General features: G+C 46.0%; 1 protein-coding gene across 1 annotated transcript in view; it reads left to right on the forward strand.

Annotated features, from left to right (window-relative positions):
- The window catches only part of LOC134934568 (stimulated by retinoic acid gene 6 protein-like), a 140,630-nt gene extending 132,589 nt beyond the window's left edge, over positions 1-8,041 (forward strand). The window contains exon 20 of the mRNA XM_063929980.1: positions 6,214-8,041. Within this exon, the coding sequence (XP_063786050.1) occupies positions 6,214-6,455 (242 nt within the window). The 3' untranslated portion in view covers positions 6,456-8,041. The remainder of the gene's footprint in view (positions 1-6,213) is intronic.
- Positions 8,042-19,788: the final 11,747 nt, after the last annotated feature.

Consider the following 19,788-nt stretch of genomic DNA (forward strand, 5'->3'; position numbering starts at 1 on the left):
TCTGCGTACAGTACTTGCAGGTTTAGAGCCACAGGAATTCATGATTGCGCTGGATCTCGAGGATGCGTACTTACACATTCCGATTTGGCCACCTCATCAGAGGTTCTTGCGTTTGCAATACGGCAGATCCATTATCAGTTTCAGGCTCTACCGTTTGCCCTCTCGTCAGCGCTTAGGGTATTCACCAAAGTGATGTATGTTTTGATGGCTCATCTCATATTCCTGTGATAATAGTTCCGTACTTAGACGATTTGCTCATCAAAGCTCCGTCTCAACCAAATGCGCCTTCAACATGCGTTGCTAAGGTACAATGTGCTGGTTCAGCACGGTTGGTTTGTCATCTTCAAGAACTCACATCGGATTCCATCTCAACGACTTAATTTCCTAGGAATGATTCTCGATACGGTAGATCGAGGAATTTGTCTACCAGAACAGAAAGTACAGACTATTCGTCATCTGGTAGATTAGTGCTCAAGCCTCGGTATGTTTGTGCATTCGCCTGTTAGGCACAATAGTGGCGGCTTTCAAAGCGCTTCTGTTTGGAAGATTTCACTCACTTCCTTTTCAACTGCATGGGCTCGCACAGTGGTCGGCCTCGCATCTGCAGATTCACTAGAGGGTGAGGTTGTCTCCACGGGCCAGAGTTTCTGTATTCTGGTGGCTCCAAGTACACAATCTAACCGCAGGAAATCGGTTAGGCGTCTGGAATTGGATAGTTCTAATCACAGACGCGAGTCTCAGAGGTTGGGGAGCTGTAGTTCAAAATTGTCAGCTCCAGGGTCTCTGGGAGGATCACGACAGATTGCTGTCTATAAATGTCCTAGAACTCCGACCAATTTACAATGTGCTACGACAAGTAGTGCACTTGCTTCGATCTCAGACTGTCCAAGTGCAGTCAGACAACGCAACGGCGGTAGCGTACATCAATAAACAAAGAGGAAAGAGAAGCCGCATGGCAATGCGGGAAGTAGCTTGAATCCTCAATTGGGCCGAACATCACCAAGTGATATTGGCGGTAGTGTTCATTACAAGAATGGACAACTGGGAGGCGGATGATCTCAGCCATCGGGATTTTCATCCAGGAGAATGGGCATTAAATCCAGAAGTGTTTCACATGTTGGTCCAGAGGTGGGGTTACCCTCAAGTGGACCTGATGACATCTCGCCACAATCACCAAAAGCCAGTATGTGTCCAGAACGCGATATCCAAAGGCAGTGGCAGTGGATGCTCTCACGATTGCGTGGCCGTACAGCCTCGGGTATCTGTTTCCACCGTTTCCGCTGCCCTCTCTGTTGCTTACTCGCAGACGATCCTTGGCCGCTTCCGCTACGTCCGGACCTGTTACGACAGGGTGCATTCCTTTACCCTGATTTAGCGTGGATGCGTTTGAAGGGGTGGCTGTTGAGACCGCCCTCTTAAGAAGAGAGGGCATTCCACTATCGGTTATAACAACCATGTTACGTGCTAGAAATCCAGTTACGACAGCTCATTATTACAGGATTTGGCGTGCCTATATAGGTTGGTGTGAAGCTCGGAAGTTTCCGACATCATCTTTCAAGTTATCCCGTCTTTTGTTATTTCTACAAACGGGGTTAGATGGAGGACTGCGTTTATCTACACTAAAGGTGCAGGTATCTGCTTTGTCAATTTACTTTCAAAGAATATTGGCTCTATTGCCATCTCACACACCTTTTCTGCAAGGTGTTCTCAGAGTACAGCCTCCATTCATTCCACCTACAGCGCCATGGGACTTGAATCTGGTTTTAGATTTTGTACAGCTTCATACTTTGAACCCTTACAGCAAGTGGATGTTAAGTTTCTCACTTGGAAAATGTTTTTTTCTCCTAGCCTTAGCTTCGGCAAGGCGTGTTTCAGATTTGGGTGCATTGGCATGCAAGCCATTGTTTGTAGGGTTTCATGATGACAGAGCGGAGCTTCGTACGAATCCCGCTTTCTGGCAAAAGGTAGTGTCATATGTTCACATCAATCAACCAATAGTAGTTCCTGTGTTAACAGGACAGTCTGGAACTTTGGATGTGGTACGCGCATTACGCGTTTATGTATCCCGAACGTCTACAGTTTGTAAGACGGATACGTTGTTTGTTCTCTATGATGCTGCCAAAATGGGTTGGCCAGCTTCTAAGCAGACCTTACCCAGATGGATTATACTGACCATACGTCAGGCTTACCTTTCATGCTAGGTTACAGCCGCCTACATCAGTAACAGCTCATTCCACACGTTCTGTGGAAACTTCAGGGGCAGCTGGTTGTGGGGTTTCTACGACGCAGAATTGCCGTGCGGCTACATAGTCATCAGTGCACACGTTTGTGCGCTTTTACAAGTTTAATACGTTTGCGGCATCAGCATCTAGCTTTGGCCGCCTAGTGTTACAGGTGCCAAACAGCTCTCCCGCCCACGAGGGAAGCTTTGGTACGTCCCAAGAGTACTCCAGTGACCCCTAGTGGATGAAAAAGAAAATAGGATTTTGGTACTTACCAGGTAAATCCTTTTCTTTGAATCCATAGGGGGCACTGGACGCCCACCCAGAGCAGTTTTACCTGGTTGTGGTAAGTTCAGGGGATCTTATGGTAACACATTCTCACCGATTTATCGGTTATGGTGTCAACTGGTTAGTTGTCAGTTACGTTATGTGTCAACTTTATTGTTGTCCGTTATGTTATAATATTATAGGTAATTCTCCATTGTTCATCCTCTCTATCCTGTTCGCCTCAGGAAAAAACACTGAGGTATTCTGGGAGTATGGAGGGGAGGAGAGTTACTGAAATTTGAATATTCATTGCCCAGTCCTTGCTAACACCGTCCATATCCCAAGAGTACTCCAGTGCCCCCTATGGATTCAAAGAAAATGATTTACCTGGTAAGTACCAAACTCCTATTTTTTCAGTTATGAGTCTACTGATGCACATATGCTGCTGGCATGGGGGATAGTTGGGGATTTTATTATAAATTTTGACATAAATTGTGATATTTGTCAATGGCTAAATGACACCCACATTAGGTAAACCACACCTGCAAGGCTTCTCTGCCACAAATTTTTCTGTTGCAATTTGATGCTAGAAAAGCTGCGGTCAGTTACAGTACTTGTTTGCCAGCTGATGAATATACACCTAGTTTATGACAAGTAATCAACATCTACATGTACATGCTCATGCCTTATAGTATGTGCCAAAGATACAATGCTAACAGGTGTAAAAACGTGTTGTTGTTTTTAAGGTCAATACGGGCAGGACCGCCATCAGGGGTGGGGGTGGGTTGCCAGGACTGGAGTCCCGGTCCAGATGGAGAGGGGGGGCTCCTACATGGCTCCTACCACGATAACTGGAGAACTGCACCTGGTTGCGCCTGATACACAGGGAGGATTTTATAAGAACAAGCCTCCCCTGTGTGTCTACCCACTGTGTCTTGTATATGCTGGTCCGTGGTGATATGTCTATATGCGACATCACATAGGGATGGAGCACCACAGTCTAATACTCCACCCTAGGGTGGGCCCTGCCTATTTTAATAGTTCCAGGTCCCACAACTTGTGATGGAAGCCCTGAGTATAGGACCCATGTGCGTAAACATTCCGTCACTGTACTCAGCCTACAGTATGTTAGAATGCCTGTCCAGCCGCTCTAGGTGCAGGCGAATGTAAGTGGAAAATTGCACAAGTATGCACAGGCGCATATGCGTCCATTTGCTATCTGAACATGCGCAGGACGAAATCATGGAAGATATGCTACACAAGCTGGCATAGTAACCACTGCGCATCAGTGAGTGCAGGTATTTGATGGGTGACAGGTACTTTTAGAAAATACATTTATGTGTGATTAAACTTTCTGGCATATGTAATTTGACAAGAGATAGAAGCAGCAGGGAGATTCTATATCAGCCATTGATATTATAGGCATCACAAACTTAATCCATGGAAGTAAACTAGGTTAAGGCTATGGTTTAAATCCTCTTGATCTTTTGAAAATCCAGATTGTCAGGTAAACTGGGATTTTTCTCCAGTGGGTGTAATTGTCATATGCAATCAAAGTAATCTTTTTAAAATGTGTTGTTGCAAAATTTTTTGTAAATAGTTGGTTATATCACTGTATTAGGGCTCCAATATGTCAATGATTTTTTGGGACCATATGTGTAAAAAAAAAAAAAAAAAAATCAGACATACAGTGTTCTCACATTAGCATAATTTGGAGGGAAAACTCACCTTTATCAGAGCTGCATTTAGCACCCACATTGAATCTAATTAGTATATAACGGGACAATATAGTAGGATTGCCATCTCCTAAAACAGGATTTTTGTCCAGTAAAATGTTCAAGATCCTCACATAAATAATAAATAGAACACAAGATTTAAGTCTTTCTGGATGTCACTACCCGCAGGGATCCCGACCGTCGGTCACCTGACTACATGCCGTCACTACAGTAGCTCAGACCCTGCTTAACAGTAGGATTACCTAGCCCACGAAACAGTTCAGGTTTAACTAACAGTTTTATTGTCTCAATTTCTCAGAGCTGAGCAGCATATGCTGAATTCCCCAGCAGTGACACACAGGGCCGGACTGCCCATGTGGCACTTCTGGCAAAATGCCAGAAGACCCGATGGGCTGGTGGGCCGGTCTGGTCCACAGAGAGCCGGGAATTCCGTGCGCAGTGCAGCGCAGCTTCTGGCTCTCTGTTTTGTCCCTCTCTACTGCCCATAGTGTCTAGTTTATTAAGCAATATGGGGGCGTGCCGCACGTCCTTGCCCCCTGACTCACGGCACGCCCCCATTTGCAGTGTCAGCATGCCCAGTTGCTAAGCAATATGGGGGCGTGCTGCAAGTCAACGACCTCTGACTCGCGGCACGCCCCCATTTGCAGTGTTCGCGTGCCCCTTTCTCTACGTGTGCACCCCTTTTTACGTGCGCGCACAGATGCCAAGGCCGGAAAAAGCCCCAATTCCGTCCCTGTTGACGCAGTTATATCAACAGAAGCTATGCCCTTAATAAAAATCCAGACTTAAGAAGAAATAGACATTATTTTCATTACCATCATTATTCTGGAGTCTTTAAAGGATCGAGCAACCTTTTTCATGTATGTGTGATAGTGTTTTGTTTCTAAAATATGTGAGCACTAGACCATAAACAGTTAACCTGGATATGTCCTTTTACAATTCTTTATGTTGGGGTTCCGAGTTGGAACTAGACATTTCAGTGCTCTGGGTGAGCGGGAACACTGGAGCCACTCAATCTTAGTGGGAGTAAATGCTTCCTCCAAGTGGGGTTCTGTTTTGAAAAGAATATACGTACTATTCATCTTCTTTAAAGATGAGCAAAGAGTGAACAATGGAGGTCATTCCGAGTTGATGCCATTGTGCCGTTGATTGACAGGAAGGGGGCCTTTCTGGGTGTCAACTGACCGTTTTCAGGGAGTGTTTGCAAAAACGTAGGCGTGTCTGAAAAAACGCAGGCGTGGCTGGGCGTTCGCTGGGCGGGTGTATGGCGTCAAATCCGGACACGAATAGGCTGAAGTGATCGCAAGCGCTGAGTTGGTTTAGAGCTACTCTGAAACTGCACAAACTTTTTTTGCAGAGCTCGGCTGCACATGCGTTCACACTTCTTCTAAGCTAAAATACACTCCCCAGTGGGCGGCTGCATAGCGTTTGCACGGCTGCTAAAACTAGCTAGCGAGCGATCAACTCGGAATGACCCCTTATATACAGTAGGCCTCCCTTGTTAGGCCGGCCTGACAATAAATCAATAGCACCCCTTTTTGATAATTGAACATCCCCCCAACAATCCCGAACTCAAATTATTAAATTAATAAACTTATAAGCATTCACATTTAATAAATATGCTTATTTCCCCCATCAGCCCAGACAGTTATAGCACCCACATTTATTTTGCCTCCTTTCCACCAACCAGGCTAACATTATTTATAGTGTATATGTTTAATAAATAAGCTTCCTAGCCCCCAACCAGGCTGTGAGGAGAGAAATGGATCTCCAAAATCTAACGAAGTGGCCGGTTCCCACATGAGGGGCCTCACAGCAGAAGCACAACTTTGTATGGAAAAAGAGTGAGTAAAATGACCGGCAGACAGCACCCCTTAGTTATGTCTTGTTGGGGACTAAATATCTTTTTGATTTGTGATGCAATACTATTTTTACAACATGGAAAATGTGAATATCTTACCTACTGTAGATATTTTTTTTTCTTACAGATGTGCTCCAAGACTACAGGAAAAAAAAAACAATCACGAAATGGCACTTGGCTTATACTCTCATTAATAATCCGGCACTGATACTGAACAGGAAACAAAATACCTGTAATGCTGCTTCTTATATCCAAAGTCAGTATGTTTTGCAACGGTTACTGACCTCCGTTTTGCAGTCCCGTGGCGGGAAATGGGTGCTCAAAGAAAAAGACATGGAAACATCAACAGACACTGATGTCCAAATTTAATTTGTTCAAATGCACTAATGTCCATTTGAAAGAGACGGTGTAAAGAAAAACCTTTGCAAGTGATAAAAGCATCCACGAGTATATTGTACATAAAAAGGAATATGTACTGGTGGCTGATGGTTAAACACAACTTGAAAACGCTTTATGGCAATGCATACAAACTTTAACGTTTAGTGATAATCTGTTGTGTCACAAAACATCCCCAGAATGTATCAGTGTTCTGAATACTATTCTCTACATGTTTCATGCAAAAATGTCAGCCTTTTGTATTGGCTAATGATTGCTATGGCTTCCTCATACTCGGTATATAAACAAGAAAAATCCATCCGCACTCCTTATCACACTGGAACTGTCCACATTCATTCTCACACTGGAACTGTCTGCACTTAGTATCACACTGGAACTATCAGCACTCATTCTCACACTGGAACTGTCCACACTCATCAAACTGGAACCATCTGCACTCATCAAACTGGAACCATCTGCACTCATTATCCCACTGGAACTATCAGCACTCATTCTCACACTGGAACTGTCCGCACTCATTATCACACTGGAACTATCAGCACTCATACTCACACTGGAACTGTCCGCACTCATCAAACTGGAACCATATGCACTCATTATCACACTGGAACTATCGTCACTCATTCTCACACTAGAACCATCCGCACTCATTCTCACACTGGAACCATCTGCACACATTCAGGTCCAAATATTGATCCAAAATGTTGTGACATCTTTAGGCAAAGGCAGAGGTTCCCAAACTGTGTGCCGTGGCTCCCTGGGGTGCCTCGGGACACTTGCAGGGGTGCCCTGGGTTGGTGGTCCTGGACCAATTCAAATTATTCATGGTCAATGTAATAGGCAAAACCAGTGCTGGTGGCTGCCTGTCATAAAATACATGGCCAAACAGAAGCAAATCTTGTCCCTCACCACACAACTGACCCTAAGGATGACATATAAACGCGATCTACTTAATGTAATATTTCTTTCTAAATTTCTCAATAAGACATTTTTGGCCTAGGGGTGAAAAAAATTCTGATATTCTAGGGTGCCGTGATTCAAAAAAGTTTGGAAACCACTGGGCAAAGGTATTCCTTTTGTGTGCTAACTGATGGCACTGTCTCTTTTTCCTCATTACACACTCTTTATATAGTCGTGATGGTACTCTGATGGATGTAAATACAATCCACTGCCAGTCTTGGATGATAATAAATGGTATTCAACCTAAATTGTTACTGTGGTGCTGTGTTCTAATAACTCTAATAGGGTTGAAGACAAAATGCTTCTGGTAACTTTAATACCAAGACATCACTGATAGTTAATAGGTAAACTAACAATAGTTATCTCGTTTTTAATATGATTATTATTTTATTTTATCATTTTCTATATAAGGATTGTGACTCATATGATGAGTAACTTGTTTTCCACAGTATGCTGATTTTTGTTTTATTCTGTGTTTCACTGGAACAAGACCTTTTCAAGAACGACCTGAAAATGTCAGATCACTGAGAGTTGTACAGCGTGGCTTACAGCCTTAACATGCATGTACTCTTTTCAACAAAGTAAACATTGTAATCACATTTCTTTTCAAGATTTGTCATCCCAAGTAATAGAATATAACCACAAAATAATAATAAAACTGAACCCTCTCCTATGGTATTGGCGGGGCATGCACACAAACAATTGGAGCAAAAGTAAATTCAAAGTAAATCAATAAAATATAACAAAACATTATGGAGCCAATTTGTTAATGATCAGGTTTGTGATCCAATAATTATAATTTTTTTTATAGGTGCTATTCATGGAAAGTAGAAATTAAGTACTGCTGGGATATACTATTGATCACACTCGGAGACAAGTCCCTGTGATGTGTAAAATAATGTGTTTGCATTTGTGATCACTTTACTTTCTACTAATGGAGGCCGCTGCACTACTGCGTATGTGTGGTCTGCTGACAATGCAGGCGTGAGTAGTGACTACTGAGGTGCTTGGTATATTTGGCAAGAAGGTAGCCATAGGTTTCTATGGGAGCCGCTTTTGCGGTTGCAATTGGGTGGGTTATTTTGTTTCTGTGCAGGGTAAATACTGGCTGCTTTATTTTTACACTGAAATTTAGATTTCAGCTTGAACACACCACACCATTGGCGTTTCTATAATGGGTGCAATGTGTGCGGTGCACACAGGCTCCTGGGTCCAGGGGGGCCCACACCGCACACACTGCACCCATTTAAATATTTACCTTCCCGTAGTCCAACGGCGGGCGCAGCGATCACAGCAGAAATCGTTGCCACAGTGGTCGCCGTGCCTGCACAGTAGCCAAATTGGTCTCCGGATTATGGCGGGCGCAATGTTTCTGGAGACCTGCGCATGTGCAGTAGACTCCGGCACAATGCCGGAGTCTACAGCGCCGTTCAGAGGAGGAGGCCCACCCGGAGGTGCAGACTGGCACCCTACTCTGTAGAAACGCCCCTGCACCACACCCAAATCTAACTCTCTCTGCACATGCTATATCTGTCTCCCCTGCATAGCCAGATTAAGGGGGGGATGCAGGGCATACTGTACCCCGGGCCCCATTTGTCAGGGGGCCCTCTGGCCAGAGCACACTGACATCACTAGCTTTCCCTCTTAAGCAGCAGCAGAACCAGCAGCCAGAATGCGAGCAGGACAGTATGCAGTGCAGGCAGAGACACAGGAATATCATGTTTCATGAGCTACCGATGGAGCTTTCTGACCAGAGAAAAGATAGAAGGGTGGAGAGAGCTTTTAGTGACACAGGGATCCCAGCTTCTCCTCTTCCCCGCCTTGGTGTCTGAGTCCTGTGTAACCTGTTATGTAACTAAACCATTTGGGTCTAGAGATAGACCTGAGTCATGTCCCAGAGTGTAAGTAGTACAGAGGGTGCTGCCATTTTTGCATGTGACAAGATACATTATTTTATTTTTCTATGTGTATTTTAAGATGTCTTTGTTCCACTACAAGAAAAGTTTATAAAATAGTTGTCTTTCAATTAGGTGGAGCTATAAACAGTACCCAGCCATTATTAAACAATTAGTTTAAACTAATATACACCATTGGTTTAAATTAATAAACACAATATATACCTCCAACCATGACCCATTCCAGGAGGGACAAAATGCTCTCTACCTGGACTTCCTTCCTAGTTTATGATTACAATCACCTGTTTTGAAACACCTTTCTTATCAACTAAATAGTTCAACACAGGTGATACCAATCATATATTAAGTGGGAAGACTAGGTAGAGAGCATTTTGTCCCTCCAGGAATGGGACGTGTTGGGATGTATGCACAATTTAATCTACATCCTCCACCTACCATCGGGGCCCCCTTGTTTTAAGTGCCCCGGGCACCTGCAAGGCTTAATCCGGCTCTGCTCCCCTGCAGTGCACATGGGTTTGCCCAATATCTAACAAATTTGCTGCTGCGATCAGATCTGAATTAGGTCCTTAGTGGTATCAATCTTGGGGAACATCAGTACTGTTTACCAACCACTGACTGTTACAGTAGATGGTATCCGGCCTATAGATATACAGTACACGATAAAGGTCTACAGTCAATAGGTCGACCACTAATGGTTGACATGCATTTGGTAGACAGGGTCTAAAGGTTGAAAAAAGGATGACAGGGTCAAAAGCTAGACAGTCAAAAGGTCAACAGGGTCAAAAGGTTTGACAAATTTTTTTTAGGGTTTTTTTTTTAATTTTTACAACTTTTGCTACATTCACTATCCATGTCACAAACTATTACCTTTAGTAACTTTGTGGTGAGTGAAGTGGAACCCGCGAGGGAACGCTTTTCATAAAATTGACTATCCATGTCACAAACTATCACCATTAGTAACCTTGTGGTGAGCGGAGCCGAGCGAGCCAGCCACCTTGCCCGGAGCATGGCGAGCTAAGCAAGCCCGCGAGGGGACGCATTTCAAAACGTTACAGAATGTTTTGTTTTTTTTCAAAACACAAAACAACACCAAATTTTTTTGTGTGTCGACCGTTTGCCCTGTCAACCTTTTGATCCTATCAACCTTTTGGCTATTGACCTTTTGACCCTGTCAGTCTTTTGACTGTCAACATTTTGACCCTGTCGACCTTTTACTGTTGACCTAATGACTGTCTATCTCTTTAATGTCTATTTACTGTATCAGAACCCACAGTAGATTTACATTGTGCTGGAGGCCCTAGTCTCTTACTTTATGAACAACACCAACCACTATATTGATTTTCATTGTTGGACCTGAGCTGAAGGTGGTGACTCAAAGGTCTCTAGAATCACATTTACTAATCAAAGAGAACATTGCTTACTGAATGCCAAATGATGATGACATCAGGGATTTCTTCAGTTGTGGGGACAAGAAAAGTTTATAATAGGATTTTAATTACCTACCGGTAAATCCTTTTCTCGTAGTCCGTAGAGGATACTGGGGTCCACATTAGTACCATGGGTATAGACGGGTCCACTAGGAGCCATGGGCACTTTAAGAAATTAACAGTGTAGGCTGGCTCCTCCCTTTATGCCCCTCCTACCAGACTCAGTCTAGAAACTGTGCCTGAGGAGACAGACATACTTCGAGAGAAGGGTTTAACTGAACAGTGGTGAGATTCGAACCAGCACTCACAACAAGAGAAAAGCCAAGCTAACCAAACTTGAAAAGGAATAGCAATGGCTGAACCAATAACAATACTTAACCAAGTAACAGTGCAGAAACGAAGCACCGGGCGGGCGCCCAGTATCCTCTACGGACTACGAAAAAAGGATTTACCGGTAGGTAATTAAAATCCTATTTTCTCTTACGTCCTATAGGATACTGGGGTCCACATTAGTACCATGGGGATGTACCAAAGCTCCCAAAATGGGTGGGAGAGTGCTGAGGTTCCTGCAGAACTGATTGACCAAACTGAGGTTCCTCAGCGGCCAAAGTATCGAACTTGTAGAACTTAGCAAACGCATTCAAACCTGACCAAGTAGCTGCTCGGCAGAGCTGTAAAGCCGAGACCATCCACCCCACCCCCACCCCCCGCCCCCCCGGGCAGCCGCCCAGGAAGAACCCACTGACCTAGTAGAGTGGGCCTGTTCCGATTTCAGAACCAGCAAACCTGCCGTAGAATAAGCATGCTGGATAGTAAGCCTGATCCAGCGTGCAATAGACTGCTTTGAAGCAGGACACCCAATTTTATTGGGATCATAGAGAACAAACAGCGAGACAGATTTCCTGTGACTATTTGTCCACTTCACATAGATTTTCAAAGCCCTCACAACGTCCAAGGACTTCGAAGAAGCAGAGGTGTCAGTAATCACCGAAACCACAATAGGGTGGTTGATATCAAATGCAGACACCACCTTTGGGAGAAACTGCTGACGCGTACTGAGCTCAGCACAATCCTCATGAAAAACAAATAGGGGCTCTTGCGAGACAATGCCCCCCGTTCTGACACCCGTCTGGCTGAAGCTAGAGCCAAGAGTGTAATGGTCTTCCACGTAAGGAACTTCACGTCAACAACCTGTAAGGGTTGAAACCAATCTGATTGGGGGAACTACAACACCACGTTGAGATCTCAAGGTGCCGTAGGAAGCACAAAGGGCGGTTGGATGTGTAGAACACCTTTCAAAAAGGTCTGAACCTCCGGAAGAGACGGCAATTGTTTCTGGAAGAGAATGGACAAGGCCGAAAAACTGGACTTTCAAGGAGACCAAACGAAGGCCCACATCCACTCCTGCCTGCAGAAAAAGGAGAAATCATCCCAGTTTAAATTCCACCGCAGGAATTTTCCTGTTCTCACACCAAGAGAAATACTTTTTCCAAATACGGTGGTACTGCTTAGATGTTACCCCTTTCCTGGCTTGGCTCAAGGTAGGGATAACCTTGTTCGGAATCCCTCTCCGGGATAGAATTTGACGCTCAACTTCCATGCCATCAAACGTAGCCGTGGTAAGTCTTGATAGACGAACGGCCCCTGTTGAAGAAGGTCCTCGTGAAGAGGAAGAGGCCACGGGTCCTCCAGGACCATTTCCAGTAGGTCCGCGTACCAGGCCTTTCTGGGCCAGTCCGGAGCAATGAGAATTGCTTGAACCTTTTCCCTTTTAATCCTTTTGAGAATTTTTGGGATTAACGGAAGTGGTGGAAACACGTACACCATCTGATAGGCCCACGGGGTCAGCAGAGTGTCACCGCCACTGCTTGCAGGTCTCTTGACCTGGAACAATACAGCTTGAGCTTCTTGTTGAGACGAGAAGCCATCATGTCGATCTGTGGAATCCCCCTCCTATGTGTCAGGGACTCGAACACCTGCGGGTGAACGCCCCACTCTCCTGGATGAAGGTCGTGTCTGCTTCCCAGTTGTCTACTCCCGGAATGAAGATCGCGGACAACACTACCGCATGTCTTTCTGCCCAGAGGAGAATCCTTGTTACCTCTGACATTGCAGTTCTGCTCTTCGTTCTGCCCTGTTGGTTTATGTACGATACCGCCGTCACATTGTTCGACTGAACTTGGATGGCATGATCTTGAAGAAGATGGGATGCCTGTAGAAGGGCGTTGTATACGGCCCTCAGTTCCAGAATGTTGATTGGAAGAGTGGATTCCTGACTTGACCATTTTCCTTGGAACTGTTCCCCTTGGGTCACTGCTCCCCAACCTCTGATGTTTGCGTCGGTGGTTAGTAGAATCCAGTTGTGAATCCTGAACCTTCGGCCCTCGGTCAGGTGAGAAGTCTGAAGCCACTACAAAAGATAAATCCTGGCTTTTGGTGACAGGCGAATCCTCTGGTGTATGTGAAGATGCGATCCGGACCATTTGTCCAGTAGATACAGCTGGAAGGGCCTTGCATGAAATCTTCCGTACTGCAGTGCCTCCCAGGAGGCGAATGCAGAGATGCACCGATACCCGGGTCGGCTTTAGAATGTCCCGCACCATCGACCGGATCACCAATGCCTTTTCCATCGGAAGGAACACCTTCTGTGTTTCCGTGTCCAGTATCATCCCCAAGAACGGAAGCTTCCGTGTTGGATCCAGGTGAGATTTTGGCAGGTTCAGAATCCACCCGTAATCCTGTAGTAATCTTGTTGACAGGACAATGCTGTTCAACAACTTTTCCCTGGACGGTGCTTTGATCAGTAAGTCGTCTAGGTAGGGTATAATGTTCACTCCCTGCATGCGGAGGAGAAACGTCATCTCGGCCATTACCTTGGTGAACACCCTCGGTAATGTGGAGAGGCCAAATGGCAGAGCCTGGACCTGGTAGTGACAGTCCTGTAATGCAAACCCGAGATAAGCCTGATGAGGCGGCCAATTTGGTACATGAAGGTACACATCCTTGATGTCCAGAGACACCAGGAATTCCCCTTCCTTCAGACCTGAGATCACCGCTCTCAGAGACTCCATCTTGAATTTGATTACCCGTAAGTACGGGTTCAGTGACTTGAGGTTTAAAATGGGCCTTACAGAACCGTCCTGTTTCGGTACTACAAACAGGTTGGAATAATAACCCTTGTTTTGTAGGTGCAGAGGAACTGGAACAATGATCTGAGGTTTGTACCAGTTTTTGAATTGCTGCCTGTAAAATCAAACTTGCTTCTGGAGAAGCTGGTAAACCGGATTTGAAGAATCTGGGAGGTGGGAGTTCCTGAAACTCCAGTCTGTATCCCTGTGCGATAACATCTTTGACCCAGGGATCCTGGCATGATGTTGTTCATATGTGACTGAAATAAAGTAACCGGGCTCCCACCTGCCTGTCTTTCAGGCAGTGTGCGCCACCGTCATGCTGAAGGCTTTGAGGAAGCAGAGCCCGAGGTCTGTTCCTGAGAACCTGCAGCAGTGGGTTTTCTGGATTTACCTCTATTCCCTTTGAAGGCTGTAGAAGAACCCTTGGATTTGCCTTTAAATTTTGCTGTCCGAAAGGACTACAGGGTTGGAGCAGAGTAGGTTTTCCTAGTTGGTGTCGCTGCGGAAGGAAGGTATGTAGACTTACCCGCCGTAGCCTTGGATATTCACGTATCCAGTTCATCTCCAAACAGAGCTTCACCCGTGAAAGGTAAGCTTTACACGCCTTTCCTGGAATCCGCATCCGCAGTCCACTGTCGTATGCACAAGCCCCTGCGTGCTGACACTGCCATAGCAGTGGTGCGTGCATTGAGAAGACCAATTTCTTTGATGGCCTCCACCATAAAGTTAGCAGAATCCTGGATATGCTGCAGCAGTAAAACAATATCATCCCTGGTTAAGGAATCTCAACCATCAATTAGATTACCTGATAATTTCGCTATGGCCCTAGTGATCCATGCACAAGCAATAGTGGGTCTCTGGGCCACCCCAGCCTACGTGTATAAAGATTTGAGAGTGGTCTCAATCTTGCGGTCAGCAGCGTCTTTTAGGGATGCTGCCCCGGGGATCGGTAAGACTATCTTACGTGACAACCTGGACACAGAAGCGTCCACAATCGGTGAGAGTTCCAATTTCTTCCTATCCTCAGCAGGAAAGGGAAAGGAAAAAATCAACCTCTTAGGGATCTGAAACTTTTTATCAGGGTTTACCCACGTTTCTTCAAAGAGGGCATTTAATTCCTTTGAAGCGGGGAAAGTAACTGAGTATTTCTTTTTTGTATTAAAATAAGATTTGTCCTCAGCCTCCTCTGTCTTGTCAGGAATATGCAGGACAGTTCTGAATTCTCTGTGACAGGACGGCATCCCCCTCACTCGCATCCACTTCACCCTCCTCAGGATCCGACGTATCAGGATCTGTATCACCCTGCATGATTTGTGCCAGAGTGCGTTTTTGTGGGCAAATGGCGAGAGCTTGGGGTGCAAGCATGGGCGCTGAAACTTTATTTATCAGGTCATCCATAGACTGCTGCAAGAATTGTCTCTCCTTTTCAGTATTAGACAGCTTAGTAGAACTATTTGAAATCATCCCTTTAATGGAAGCCAACCACGGGGGTTCAGCCCCACTGTCCCCAGGAGACATTCAGCTGTACAAGAAACACAGTCCCTGGACACCTACACACACACACACACACGCACACGCACACACGCACACACACACTACGTGAAAACCCAGTATGCTGTTTGTAGGCAGGGTCTTGGAGAGACACAGAATTCAGAGCCAGCCACGCAGCGCCCCTGTAGCAATAGCAAAACAAAGCTGGGTCACAAAAAAACAAACACCTGAATAGTGCTTGTAATATGTACACTGCTCCCCCCCCCCCTTCACTAAGACCCCCGGTACCGCTGAGGAGACTTGGGGTCCAGATAGAGGAGCTGCGCGTCCCTGTGTAGTGTCGGAGCTGCAGAGGGAAATGTCGCTGGAGAGCCGCTGGATCCACTCAGTGGGAAGCCCCGCCTCCTAAAATGGCGCGCAGCTTCCCACATTTATTTTATAGTGGCCCTGAGGTAATTTTTACTTAACACAGTGTAGAAACGCTTGTTAATAGAAGTTGGCCAGTGTGGGTATCTTGGCTGGCCCAGCGCGCCCCTCACAGCGGGACCCGCTGCAGCGTGTGTCCGATTGACCCTCCCTGGAGCGCAGCCTACATTCAGAGCTGTGCTCCTACCCTAGTGCCACCATTCCTGCCAGCGACCTGCTAACCAGGGTGCCAGCGCTGTACTCACCACTCTTCAGACTTCAGGCTCTGTTAGGGGGTGGCGGATTGCTGCGGGAGGGTACGCTGCACCATGGTGTGGCTTGCGAATAGCTCCCTCAGGAGCTCAGTATCCTGCCAGCAGAGAAACGGGACCATTAACTCTAAGGAAGTTGGGCCGTTCTCACCCCTAAGTCCCACAAAGCAGTCAGGCTATTGCCTTAACAGCCCTGACTGAAAATAACAAACATTAAAAATAAACACAATATATACCTCGCACCATGGGGGTCATTCCGAGTTGATCGCTAGCTGCCGTTGTTCGCAGCGCAACGATCAGGCTAAAAATCTGCATTTATGCGCATGCCAATGAGCATCGTGGGTTTGCACAGAGTGTAACGAACAGTCCAGTCACACGGCCAAACGCAGGAAGATAGACATGAAGTGGGCGTTTCTGGGTGTCAACTGACCGTTTTCAGGGAGTGCTTAGAAAAATGCAGGCGTGGCAGAAAAAATGCAGGTGTCGCTGGGCGTTCACTGGGCGGGTGTGTGATGTCAAAAGCCGTCCCTCCATCGTTAGAATCAACGCACACGAAGAGTAACTACAGGGCTGGTCTTGTTTTGCACAAAAAGATTTTGCAGGCGCTATGCTGCACAAGCGTTTGCACTTCTGCAAAGCGAAAATACACTCCCCAGTGGGCGGCGACGACAATGCGTTTGCACGGCTCCTAAAAACTGCTAGCGAGCGATCAACTCGAAATGACCCCCCATGACCCATTCCAGGAGGGACAAAATACTGTCTACCTGGACTTCCTTCTTAGTTTGTGATTACAATCACCTGTTTTGAAAAACCTTTCTTATCAATTAATCATAATCACAGTGAAAATGGTGCAGCAGCCATTTTCACAGCATTTTGCGCATGCACAGTAGAGAAATCGCTGGCAAAAATGCCCACCACGCCATTTTCCAGGAGTTCTGCACATGCGAATTAGAGTCTGTACCCTAGTGCTCAGACTCTACAGCGCTGCCAACAAAGAGGAGGGGGCCTGGACGGAGGATGCAGATGCTGGGATGCACATGTAGCCATGCTCATCCAGCCTGTGACTCGGCAGCGTCTAAGTACGCTGCCCATGTAGTCCTATGGGTGCACATACTTAGACGCATGTATGTATCCTAGTTGCGGGGACACCTGCCACTCCTACGTGGCCATGAATACGCCAAGCTGCAGGCTGGATGAGCGTGGCTACATCTATAGCTCTGCGATACACAGCTGTTCCGACGATGACTTGAAATGTGCTTTGGATTTTTGTGAAAAGAAGCCCATAGGCTTCTATAGCCAGTGGATCTATTGATGGCAAGCATGATGCACATGGGCACAGTGCAGCCTCATAGAATCCTATGGGGACTGCTGTGCTATGGACCTTTTTAATACATTTTGGGATCAACAGTATACAGTATATACTGTGGTAAACTTAGGACTATAGAGCGCAATGAAGGCCATCGGGTGATAGGGAAAGTGTGACCAAATTATTGAGCGTGGCCACACCCACCTGTAAAAAGAAATAGATGAAAACTACTACAGTATGTACGTACATTCTTTCCCCTGCACAACTGGCTTTGGTCCCTTAGACAGGCCGGGCCAGGGTAATTAGTACCCGCTTCCACCTCTCTCTCAGCACCCAGGGGTAAACCTCCAAAAACAGCCATTTTCAGAGGATTTATAGAATTTTCTACTTTGAAACCTTCCGCCCAAAATGTGAAATTCTAAATAAATGAGATACTATGCCTATTACACGCACCAACAAAAGAATACATTGTTTAGTTGCCAAGGATATTTGAACAAGTTTTGGGTATTTTGGGGTTACTGAATTAAAAAATAAAAGTAGTTTTTCTGAATTGACTCTAGTTCTACAGATATGGATATTCTCAATTAATAAACGTAGCTATAACATATGCCTATGGGAATCTACTGGAACATTCTAGATGGTGAGACGTGAATATTCTAAGTGTTCACTTCGCGATCATTCTAGAATATTCCCCATCCGTATGTAAGTGGTTGGCCACAGTTAGTTGGCAGCTGAATTTGAACGTTTCGCGTTGTCTATTGTGTTTTTCTTATTTCTTTGTCTATATATCTCAAAAACTAGACCCAAAATGAATTTCATATTCAGTATCAGTCAGTGGTGGTTGGTCCTCTGGGGCAGCAGCACACACCACAAGTAGCAGAGGTGGGGCCAGTTAATACATAACTCTAATTGTACCTTTAATCTAGTTATTAATATGTGCAGGTATCTTCCTGTCCCTGGGGATCAGTGCCATGTATCACAGCCACTGCACCCAGCCGGGATACAGCTGTTAGCATCTACTTCCTGCATCTGCCCACTTCCAAGACTCCTGGGTAATTAGCCAATGGGAGTCTGGGGGGAGGGTAGACACAGGAGCCACAGAGAAAGTCTTTTGACACACTATGCATACATACTTCCAGCCACTGTCGGACAGGGGCATAAAGGGCCCACCGGGAATGCAGTGTTAGGGGCTCATGTTTAGTGGCGTGACCAGTCTCCATAGAGGTTTGGTCAGCAGTTACATTGATTTGCCTAACCATTAGAGAGTGCATGTGCTGGGCTTCTTGATAAATATACAAATACTGCAAGTGCATGCATGATAATGTACCAGATAAATATTTGCAATGCACTGTAGAGAATACATCATAGTCCTGTGCAGTATAAGGTAACATATGTATAATGTATAATTTAAGTGCACAATCTGGAACCTGATCCCTAGAGGAGGAGGAGGCCCACCCTCCCACCAGGCAGTGGGGCCCATCTGAGGTTTCCCCTGGACTCAGGTGGGCCAGTCCAACCCTGCCTCCAGCTATTGGCCTGCCACAGGTTGTTGTGCATACACCACTTCATACAAAAAAGGGTTGTGGTCATGCCACGTGAGACATATTAGGGTATCATACCACATAAGGAGTTCCATGTTGCCCAGGAGGGGATGCATTCAATATCCCGGCTGTCGGGATCCCGGCGCTCAGCATATCGACGCCGGGATACAGACACCTATTCTCCCTCTTGGGGTGTCCATGACACCCCTGGAGGGAGAATAAATAGCGTGGCGCGCGTAGCATGCCACCGTGCCTGCAGTGTGGCGAGCGCAGCGAGCCCGCAAGGGGCTCTTATGCGCTCGCCCCGCAGCCGGCACCCGGCATTCCGCGGTCAGTATTCTGACCGACGGGATGACAGGTGCCTGTATATCGATACCAACCTGCCCAGGAGCATAACTAACACTTCAGAAGCACTATCCCACTGAAATACCTTTGAATTGCTGCCCATATTAGGGACATTGCACCTGCTCACCAGGGTAAACAGGGACAACTTCCTGACAGTTGGTACAAATATCCCAACTCTGTTGGGACAATTCCTACATTATCAGGACTGTCCTTTTTAAATCGTCTGTGCAATTGTACCTGGAACAATGGGCCTTATTCAGGTTGGATCGCAATTACAAAGCTGCTCTTAGCAGTTTGGCATTACTATCCTTAGCAATGCAAATGCAGGAAGAGGTGCATACCACCTCCTTCTTGCATCTGAGATCGCCAATCTGCGACTGCAGTCTGAGTAAGTTTGACCTTACTCAGACTTGCAGTCGCAGGGAGGCTAGTAACATCAAGGAAACTGCGTCAGTGTCGCTGTCCTTGACCTTGCCACTCCCGGAAAACGGTGGCGACGCGCCACTGTTTTC

The sequence above is a fragment of the Pseudophryne corroboree genome, chromosome 6 (genome assembly GCF_028390025.1).
Source record: "Pseudophryne corroboree isolate aPseCor3 chromosome 6, aPseCor3.hap2, whole genome shotgun sequence".
Lineage (NCBI taxonomy): Eukaryota > Metazoa > Chordata > Amphibia > Anura > Myobatrachidae > Pseudophryne > Pseudophryne corroboree.